We start from the raw sequence: 10,941 nt of genomic DNA, 5'->3' as shown, positions 1-10,941 counted from the left end.
ATGGATATGGTATGTATTTTTTGGAGTTGCTAGATCTCGCAATGATATCAATGTGCTTAATGAATAACTTATTTTTTAATGACATTTTGAAATGAAATGCCTCAGAAGTACACTTTATTGTGAACGATACACAATATACAAAAGGGTACTACATGATAGATGACATATATTCGAAATAGACCACTTTTGTCAAGAGTTTTTCATGCCTTCAGGTTCCAAAAAGAATGAAATTTAAAGAAAAATAAGAGACTTGAAGAAAATATGTCGAGTGTGAATTTAGAGTACTCCAAGCTCGTTGGACGATTATAAAAGGTCTCTGACGACATTGGTCTATGGATAAATACAAAGAAATAATATATACGTGCATTATTTTACCAACATTATTGTGAAGAACGAAGATCATACAATATTAATTTGGGACTGCGAAGAACAAGATACTATCACAACGAATCATGACTTAACTAGTGAATTTGCTTAATATATTCGAAAAAATTCTAAGTTACGTAATATTCAGGTGCATCATCAGCTTCATCACGATTTTGTTGAACACATTTGGAAACATACTATCGTGATAAGTAACTAACTAATTTATCATCTATTAAATATTTAATTATTCAATTTTGAATTTATGAAAGATTCGAACTTGTAAGTTTTTTTTAATGTGTAGGTGTATTGTTTTTGTTTAAATAACATAGTAATATTAAAATAATTATATTGAATAATTATCTTAAATATATAAATAAATATTAAAAAATGAATAAATTATAGATAAAATATATTTAAAATATATATTAATTTTATTTAAATATAAAATTAAATATAAATTAATAAAATGATCATAAAATCTATAAATATTTAATTGATGAATCTATACTTAATTATAAAATTAGAGATATTTAAAAATAAAATATTTGATGGATAGAAATTATAAATATTTAATTAATTAAAAATTTCATTATAAGATTTAAAATATTTAAATAGTAAAATATTTAAAAAATGATATGAAAATAAAGACCATAAATACTTATCAATATTTTCAACCACCATGGTGCCCTTATCATTTGCGGATAAGGGTGTCAATTCGGATGGATCGGGTCAGAATAGCTCGGATTGAATTTTTTTTTTTACACCCAACCTGAATCCGACCCGAACCCGAATTCAACCTAAAACACCTAAACCCAACCAACCCGAACCCAACCCAGATGACTCGAAAATCTAATTCAAAACGACTTTTTTAGACTATTTTTCTTATAATTCTTCACTTTTATCTCAATACTCTATCATTATCATACAAAAATGATATTAATATACATAAAAATATCTTAATTTTTAAAATAAAATTTAATTCAAACTTAAAAAAACCCACTAAACCCTATATTTAAATCAATCTAAGTCAACCCGAGTCCATCCGAATCCGACCCAACCCGAAAATTTTTAACCCTACAACCTGAACCGAACCTAAAAATATCCAACCCGAACCTAATTTTTTTCGGATCCGACCCAACCCGAAAATTTTTAACCCTCCAACCCAAACCGAACCTAAAAATATCCAACCCGAACCTAATTTTTTTCGGATCGACTCAAGTTGAGTCATCAAATCAAATTCATTTTTGACACCCCTATTTAGGAAGGACACCAAAAGGGAACTTCAGGACTCCCAATGAAAAGGAAAGGGGAAGTGCACTACTACATAGGAGTCACCAAGGAACGCTCTTGTATAGGAACAAGCAAAAGCTCTCATGTCAATCATCATACTTCCAAGAAAGAAGCCTAGAGGGTAAAAAGAATGAAGGAATATGCTAATAACAACAAAAAGGGCGAGGACAATGAGCCCCCTATCATAGGTGACTGATGTTCAAGCTTCAAATGTATTATCATGGTGTGCCTTTCCAAAAACATGATTTTTAATTAGACCCTAAGAGCATCTTCAACCGGTACCCTTTTACACTATTTTGGTATAAAAAGGGCACCATATCCTCTCCAATGGTGACCTCAAAAATTGTACTAAAATGGTGCAAGTAGAGATTTTTTTTAATATAATATATCATGATAGGCAAGTTATATTTAAAATATTTTTAAATATTATAAATTAATATGATTTAATTTAATTGAATTTATTATATAAATTTTATATATTATAAATTTAATATATAAATTTCAATTAAATATATATTATAAATTTTAATATTTGTTATGTTGCTAAGATTATAAATATATTAAAATTTATAATATTGGTAATCTCATAACAAACACACAATTAAATATTTAAAATTTCAAAATACATAACATTCCATCCTACAATTTAAAAATGCTACAAACACTAAAGTAAACATCCTACAATTTAAAGATGCTACAAACACTAAAGTAAACATACATTTAAATAACTACAATAACATTAGAATACTAAACAAATCAATGTTTAATATTCTGGAAAATCACCTCTTAATAAACCACCGAAATAATCATAAAATTTACCAGAACCATTCAAAGGATCTTGAGATCCTTGTTCTTCTTCTTGAGACGAATTGATCCTAGATCCTTCTCCTTGATGTGGAATTGATTGAGATTTTTCGTTTTCAGTCCTCTTTTGCATAATTCTGACTTGTTCACCGCGAATAAATTCACGCATTATCGGATCAGCAATGGTATTCAAATCTTTGAATAAAATTTTATTCTCTTCCTTGAACATAGCAACATTGGTACTTCGATCCAACGCTGCAACAAGTTCGTCATTCTGTGAAACCATTTTACTGAATTGTTGTTCATTCTTTCTCTTCAGTTTTGCTTTCTTCACCCCAATAGGTCGTTTAGTTGAAGTACCACCACTGTCTGAATCAGTGATGTTAAGATTAAACGAAGAGACATGTGGAGATGAAGGTGAATAAACATCTTTCTCGAGATTATATGATTGAGAATAATCAGCTTGAGCAGTTTGTCGTTGCACTCTTGTAGATGCAGCTTTGATGTTGTCACTGTTGAATTTCTCAATACCTTGAAGAATGCTCCACACATGTTCAAATTTGAAGCCTTTGAGTAATTAGGGTCTTGTATTAATAACATCTGAGCACGATTCATCTGTAAGAAAATAATACAATTATGAAACAAAATTAATAACTAAATTAGATATTGAAAACAACTTGGATAGTCTACAAAAGAAATAATGAAAACAACTTACAATATCTTCTTCTGATGCTCCACTTGGATTCAATTCTTCGATTTGTCGTATGCAACCCTTCAATTTGGAAACAGCAACAATGATAGTATTCATCCTTTTTTGTAATGATCTTCTTGGTCGCTCAGAATTTTTAAAATTTGGATCTTGATTATACTCTATCTCAACTCTTGCCCAAAATTGATTCTTTTTTTGGTTGATTCCTATGGTTGGATTTTGAGAAATATGAAGATAAACATGACATAAATGTTTATCTTCTTCAACTGAGTAGGATGATGAACGAGAATTCGAACTCATTTTTTTCAAGAGTAAAGGTGTATTGTGATGGCCATGTCTAGTATGCCATTATATAGGAAAAAATTATGTGCATTGTATAAGATTTGTGTGTGCATTAAAAAGTTTGTGTTCATTGTGATGTCCCATCTCCTGAAATAATTATCATGGTGTGTGCATTGTGTTGTCCCGTCATCTGCAAAATTAAAAAGTGTTGTGTTCATTGTGATGTCCCATCTCCTGAAAGAATTATCATGGTGTGTGCATTGTGTTGTCCCGTCATCTGTAAAATTAAAAAGTGTTGTGTTCATTGTTATGTCCCATCTCCTGAAATAATTATCATGGTGTGTGCATTGTGATGTCCCGTCACCTGTAAAATTAAAAAGTGTTGCGTTTATTGTGATGTCCCATCTCCTGAAATAATTATCATGGTGTGTGCATTGTGATGTCCCGTCATCTGCAAAATTAAAAAGTGTTGTTCATTGTGATGTCCCATCTCCTGAAATAATTATCATGGTGTGTGCATTATGATGTCCCATCACCTGCAAAATTAAAAAGTGTTGTCCATTGTGATGTCTCATCTCCTGAAATAATTATTATGGTGTGTGCATTGTGATGTCCCGTCATCTGCAAAATTAAAAAATGTTGTGTTCATTGTGATGTCTCATCTCCTGAAATAATTATCATGGTGTGTGCATTGTGATGTCCCGTCACCTGCAAAATTAAAAAGTGTTGTGTTTATTGTGATGTCTCATCTCCTGAAATAATTATCATGGTGTGTGCATTGTGATGTCCCATCACCTGCAAAATTAAAAAGTGTTGTGTTCATTGTGATGTCCCGTCACCTACAAAATTAAAAAGTGTTGTGTTCACATTATTTACACACCATAACTGAAAACAATTCAATCATATTCTTCATCTCAAAAAATGAGTGCTAGATATGAAGGTACATCAAATTTATCATCCTCAAGCTCTGAAGATGATGATATATTTGAAGCACACAGAAGACTTATCACTCAAGCGATCTACCGCAACAATCAGGTCATTTTGAAACATCTGAGTGAAGAAAGCGACAAAGGCAAACATCAAGGATCTATTCCTGGTCACATAGTGATCAATCGTAATAGAGAAGCTGCTGATCGTAATTTATTCAATGATTACTTTGCCGAAAATCCTACATATAATGCTGCAATGTTTCGAAGAAGATTCCGAATGGGAAGAAATTTATTTATGCATATTTTTAACGAGGTTAGTAATCATGATAATTATTTTGTGCAGAAAAGAGACAGAGTTGGAAAACTTGGTTTGTCAGGTTTACAAAAAATGACAGCTGCATTTTGAATATTGGCATATGGTGTACCGGCAGATGCTACTGATGAGTACATCAAAATAGGAGAATCAACTGCCATAGAAAGCGTGAAAAGATTTTGTCGTGCTGTTGTTGAAGTATTTGGAGGTCAGTACCTGCGATCACCTAATGCTAATGATGTTGCCAGGCTTCTTCATATTGGTGAGCAATGTGGTTTTCCTGGAATGTTGGGTAGTTTAGATTGCATGCATTGGAAGTGGAAAAATTGCCCAACAGCATGGGCTGGGCAATATTCCGGTCGCAGTGGAAAGCCAACAATTATTCTAGAAGTTGTAGCTGATTATGATCTTTGGATATGACATGCATATTTCGGTTTACCTGGATCTAACAATGATATTAATGTATTGGAGTCTTCTCATCTTTTTTCTAATCTTGCTCAAGGTATTGCTCCCCCTGCTCATTATGTCATTCAAGGAAAAGAGTACAACATAGGTTACTATTTAGCTGATGGTATATACCCAAAATGGTCTACACTTGTTCAAACAATTCAAGATCCACGTGGTACAAAGAATAAGTTGTTTGTAATGAAACAAGAGGCATGTAGAAAAGATGTTGAGCGAGCATTTGGAGTGCTCCAATCACGCTTTGCAATTGTTGCAGGACCTTCACGTTTTTGGCAGAAAAATATTTTACATGATATAATGACTTCATACATTATTATGCATAATATGATCATTGAAGATGAGCGCGATATGAATACCTCAATTGTTGAGCAAGGTGAAGTCTCATCGGCTGCAAATGTTGATACAACAATAGATGACAATACCCGATTTCAAGAGTTTCTTGCTAGACACGAAGGAATCAAAAATAAAAATGCTCACTTTGCCCTTAGAAATGCATTAATTGAGCATTTGTGGGAACAATTTGGTAATTCTGATAATTAAGGTTCATAATGATGTATTATTAATGAAGTGTTAGTTGGCTGGTGAAAATATTTTAAAAAAATTATCTAAATTGTTTATGATTGTGTATTATCTTTAAATATTAAATATTAGTATACTTATTAAATTATTTCTAACAAAATTATAAAAATACTAATTTTAATTTTCTTGTAACTAAAAACATAATATCATAAAAATTAATAGTAATTATTATTGTAATAAAAATATTTAACAAATTAATATATATGTTAAATAATAAATTATAAGATAGAAAAATAGATATTCTAAAAAATATTCCTTTTAGGGTAGAAAATGATATCTCATGATTAGAGTTGGAAAAAATTTTGGTGCTCAAATGACACCAAATTGATGTTGAAAGTGTACCAAAATAGAGTTTATGGTTGGAGATGGTCTAAAGTTCTTCATGTGAAGCTTTAATTAACAAATTTGTAATTTGAAGGAAAATAATAAGATATAGATTTAATTTACAACATAAAAGCATGCTTTGACAAGTGCCATGTGCTATGCACCAAACCTCAAGACACGGGCAATGGAACATACAGGCGAGTGTCACAAAAAGTTATTTATCTTTTTTCAAGGGACCAGACCATGTGCTCCTCACATGGTGCATCATGTGCAATTCGTCGCAACAGCAGATACATACGTGGGCTAATGTGCCAAAAAATTAAGCGATTTTAGCAAGCCAATGCCTCGAATAGTCTATCATAATGTAGTTATAGAAAAACAAATTGGTAAAAAAAATCTACATTTCCAATGCGAGAGATCATACATTGAAACCATAAATCTGCCACATTTACTGTATGGCACAATCGATAGTTGGAGAATGGTTAAATGTTTGAAGACAAAGATAGCTGCAGATCACCCCTTTGCAGATCACATGATCAGGAAGAAGAAGCATTAATCGAGGGAAAACCACAAACGCTAAAGATGTAACGCGAATAACAAGAATTAGAATCATACTAGATTGCACAGGTTAATACTGCTTAGTTCGATCACATCAGTCATCCACATTACATTCCACCAGTCCACCAGACAAAAGGGGGAAAAAGAAGCTAAAATTACTTACGGATAAAGAACAAGGGCGAGAATTGGAGCTCCAAATCAAGCCTTTTTGGGCGATTTGCCGGCGGGCTTACTCGGCGACTTGGGCTCCTTGCTGGCGGTTTTCTTCGGCAACAGCACTGGGTTAATGTTGGGCAGCACCCCTCCATGGGCGATCGTGACGCCAGCGAGGAGCTTCCCTAGCTCCTCGTCGTTCCTAATCGCCAGCAGCACATGCCGCGGTACGATCCGGGTCTTCTTGTTGTCCCTCGCCGCGTTCCCCGCCAGCTCCAACACCTGAATCACAAGCCACAACCCATCATAAGATCCTAAAGAGCGAATCCGAAGTCAGATCTGGAACACGGAGGCGAAGGAAGAGGTCGCATTACCTCGGCCGCAAGGTATTCGAGCACGGCGGCGAGGTAGACGGGGGCGCCGGTGCCGACGCGCTTCGCGTAGCGTCCGTGCTTGAGGTAGCGCCCGATGCGACCGACGGGGAACTGGAGGCCGGCCTTCACCGATCGAGAGACCGGCTTCTTCTTAGGTCCGCCGCCGCCCCTCCGGCCGCCGGCGCCCTTCCTCGCCTTGCCACCTGTCTCCATCTCCGCCCTCTAGTGTAACGTGCCGGTTTGGACCGAAAAGACCCCTGATACAATTGACTCGATCGCTTACTTCATTTCAATCCAGAAGAGAATTATATACGTGTATTACGTACTTGTGTTTCGTGTAATTTTTATGGACCGTTGGATGAATCAAAATAGCGATCGGATCTTGCTGAACTGGCAATCCGTGTTACTCACGCTTGGACCAATCGGCAGGCAATTGAGTCTCACGATTGCATTCCGCGGGATGGAAATAGGAAACGCTGCTTAGGACCAATAGTGTACTTATAACTGGGTCCACTCCGTGTCGCGACGTGTTTGGTTCGTCTATTTATTTTTTGGCGTACCGTGTTTTGTGAGATGGACAGTGGAGAGCTGCCGAGCAGAAGCAAGCCCGAGATCTATGCGTCCACCTCATCCTCTGTTTGGACTTTGGATGGGAGGAGTATAGATTTACTATAGCAAAACGAAAGGGATTATAAGGTGAGAAAATAAAGTATTTATATTTTTTTATTTAGTAATGAGTGAAGATTTATTAATTTAATATATATTATTATGTTTGGGAGGAAAGTGATGATAATAAAATTAAATATATAAAATTATAAAATTATTCTTATTTTTATTAAAAATTTATGCGTTCGAGAAATTAATTTATCTTATGTATATTTATTGATTAAGACTTACGTATTCAAATATTTATAGTTCATTTGTTAAATTCAGTATTGACGTCAAAATCGATATCAGTATCAGTATCGAAGTCGGTATCGAAGACATTGAAATCGGCTTCAACATCAAAGTGACATATTAAAAATACTTAAATTGTCTATCAGTCCAGTGTTCTAAATTCAACCGCTTATTAAAAAAAGCATATGTTAATTTATCAAAATGGACACTCAAGATTTAAACATGTTAGAAATAAACAAAAATACGCCTAAGAGTATCTACACCTCTTTCTTTATAATATCTTTAAAATTTAGAATAAATTACTAACGTTATTAAATTCAGACTACCACTTTTGAATAACACGAGCTATCCTAAATTTTTTATTATTTTCTTCTTCTACCACTTTTTTCCATTATCTTTATATTTTTTCTTTTCTTTTTTTTTATTGTTATATTTATAATAGTGAAAAATTAGGAAGGTGAGATAAAAAATTATTTTTTTATTTTTAGAATAGAGAATTTTATTCTCTATAATTAAATAATACTACATCATAAATCTAATTTTATAGAATTAAAAGGAATCTAATGGAAGATCATCTATATCAAATTTTCTATAATATTTTAAAATTTAAGATAAACTATCTGATTTATTAAATTTAAATAATTAATTTTCAATTTACATTACAATAATTATTCTAAAATTTTCTTTATGTATATAAATTATTATTATTTTTCTCACTTTTCTATTTTTTATTATTTTTTTCTCTCCTTACTTAATATCTACATTTTATTGTACAATCTATTCTCTTTATTTTTTCTATTTATCTCAAATTAAATGATATTTAATATTTCAAAAATAATTTTTTTAAAAAAAATTTAGTGAATGAATATTGATACCTAAATCTGTATATGAATATTTCCGTTTACAAAATTTATATATGGTCATTTTAAAATATATATATCTTTAATATTTATTAATTTTCTGATGTAGAATTTTCGTGAGGAGGTCATCTTGAAAAGCTACTAAATTTTGGGATATTTTAATAATTATAATAAATATATTTTGAAAATATATTGGATTTTTTCCGCATCTATTTACACGCAAGTGTGTCACGGGGACGGTGGAAATTGAATAGAAAATCTTCGCCCAATGACAGGGCCAGCTAGCAGGCAGAATGTGTATTGGGAAAAGCGGTAGGTAGCATTGCTTCCATCGGCGAAAAAGCTTATGCAGTTTCCATATTTAACTTTATCGAATATTTAAAAGATGCATTTACTTTAAATTTATTAAAAGGAATATTTTTAAAAAAATTATTCTATTACCACTTGTTATAATAAGAACTTTCGTCCAAAATATTGGACAGTTCAAAACACTGACGATTTCTATTATCTATATTTTAAAAATATATTAAAATTTAAAATATACGATGCCTTTTAAATATTTAATAAAGTTAAACGGATAATTTTTTTTGTTAGTCCAATAGATTGGTGGGCTTCGTCTCCAACAGGGAGACCAATCTCCTGCTCTACGAGTACATGCCCCACGGGAGCTTGGGGGAGATGTTGCACAGCAGCAAGGGAGCGCACCTTGGGTGGCAGGCGCGGTGGCGCATCGCGGCGGATCGCCCTCCGCTCATCCTCCACCGCGACGTCAAGTCCAACAACATCCTTCCTCGACTCCAACTTCGAGGCGCACGTCGCCGACTTTGGCCTCGCCAAGTTCCTCCATGACACCGGCGCCTCGGAGTGCGTCTCCTCCATCGCCGGCTCCTACGGCTACATCGCCCCCGGTAATGATATTAGTTAAAATCCCCACCAGCATCTCTCTTCCACTGATGATCAATCTACTCGAAAAACGTCTGCTTAAACCTAGATTCTCGCACAGAATACGCATACACACTTCGAGCGGACGAAAAGAGCGACGTGTATAGCTTCGGCGTGGTGTTGCTCGAGCTGATCACCGGGCAACGGCCAGTGGGCGGGTTCGGCGACGGCGTCGACATTGTGCGATGGGTCCGGAAGACGATATCGGAAGCGAATGAGGAGAGTGATGCAGCAGCCGTTATGTCGATTGTGGACGGCAGGCTGACGCCGAGTCCGGAGACGTTGATCACTAACCTGTTCAAGGTGGCAATGCTCTGCCTGGAGGAGCAGAGCACCGCGACCGGCCGACGATGAGGGAGGTGGTCCACATGCTCTCTAATCCCAATACCGCCGCCCGCTGATGATCTCCTCCTCCTTGGCTTATCATGCTCGTTCTTGATGATGATGTACATATTCACTTCCTGATCCGGATATGTGAAGAGAAAAAAGGTAATCAAGAGGGGAGAAAAGGGCATTTTGGGGAGGGGGAGGTGGAGGTTTCTTTGGCGAAAAGGGGGCTCGTGTTTTTGAGGGCAGCCGCCGCCAGGGAGAAAGGGGGAGCCCGCCGCCAGCCAAGGAGAAGCAGGGGTTTACCCCTCTCACGCCGTCGTCGGCGATCAACGAAGCCGCCGGAGTTATCCTCCTCCTCTCTTTTATCATCTCTGCACTACTGCTCCGCCATCAGGAGGGAGGGGGCGGGTTCGTGCAGGGAGCCGCCGCCAGCCAAGGGGTGCCGGCAGCTCTCCTCCTCTCCTCCACCCCCTTCCTCCAGTCTCACACCATCGACGCCGCCTAGGAGAGGGCGTTTTCACCGCTGCCAGGGGGAGAACCGAGCACAGTCGTCGCCGGCGTTTCCAGCGCCGCCTCCCCCTCCTGTGTCACCTCCTCCAGCAGCAACCGGCGTATCCAGCCGCCACGGCCGCCTCCGGCGACTGCCACAGCCGTCGCCGGCGACTCCAGAAACCTCCTACACCTCCGACACTGCCGCCTGCACTTCCCGTGGTGGGTGCCGGCGATCACGGCGAATACCACCTCCAAACTACCGCCATAGCCGCCT

General features: G+C 36.2%; 2 protein-coding genes and 2 pseudogenes across 2 annotated transcripts; 2 read left to right on the top strand and 2 right to left on the bottom strand.

The window, feature by feature from the left end:
• Positions 1-2,419: 2,419 nt before the first annotated feature.
• Positions 2,420-3,268, bottom strand: LOC122043898. Its single transcript, XM_042604464.1, has 3 exons — positions 3,176-3,268; positions 3,069-3,075; positions 2,420-2,991 (listed from the first exon to the last, which is right to left on the bottom strand). The coding sequence occupies exons 1-3, from the start codon at positions 3,266-3,268 to the stop codon at positions 2,420-2,422; spliced, it is 672 nt and encodes a 223-aa protein (XP_042460398.1).
• A 1,104-nt stretch (positions 3,269-4,372) lies between these two features.
• On the top strand, positions 4,373-5,698 carry LOC122043889 (annotated as a pseudogene).
• A 957-nt stretch (positions 5,699-6,655) lies between these two features.
• Positions 6,656-7,450, bottom strand: LOC121986550 (histone H2A). Its single transcript, XM_042540517.1, has 2 exons — positions 7,147-7,450; positions 6,656-7,054 (listed from the first exon to the last, which is right to left on the bottom strand). Exons 1-2 carry the CDS (start codon positions 7,357-7,359, stop codon positions 6,818-6,820), a joined length of 450 nt encoding a protein of 149 aa, XP_042396451.1. The 5' UTR covers positions 7,360-7,450; the 3' UTR covers positions 6,656-6,817.
• Positions 7,451-9,171: 1,721 nt separating this feature from the next.
• Positions 9,172-10,205, top strand: LOC122043878 (annotated as a pseudogene).
• Positions 10,206-10,941: the final 736 nt, after the last annotated feature.

The sequence above is a fragment of the Zingiber officinale genome, chromosome 1B (genome assembly GCF_018446385.1).
Source record: "Zingiber officinale cultivar Zhangliang chromosome 1B, Zo_v1.1, whole genome shotgun sequence".
Lineage (NCBI taxonomy): Eukaryota > Viridiplantae > Streptophyta > Magnoliopsida > Zingiberales > Zingiberaceae > Zingiber > Zingiber officinale.
Note: the sequence above shows the minus strand (reverse complement) of the source record. Positions and strands in the feature narration are given on the sequence as shown.

Excerpts from the sequence above, each read along its gene's own strand:
- LOC121986550 (XM_042540517.1), bottom strand. The coding sequence starts at position 7,359 with ATGGAGACAGGTGGCAAGGCGAGGAAGGGCGCCGGCGGCCGGAGGGGC. Across the intron at positions 7,055-7,146 it reads TCGAATACCTTGCGGCCGAG|GTGTTGGAGCTGGCGGGGAA; the intron begins GTAATGCGACCT and ends CTTGTGATTCAG.
- LOC122043898 (XM_042604464.1), bottom strand. The coding sequence starts at position 3,268 with ATGAATACTATCATTGTTGCTGTTTCCAAATTGAAGGGTTGCATACGA.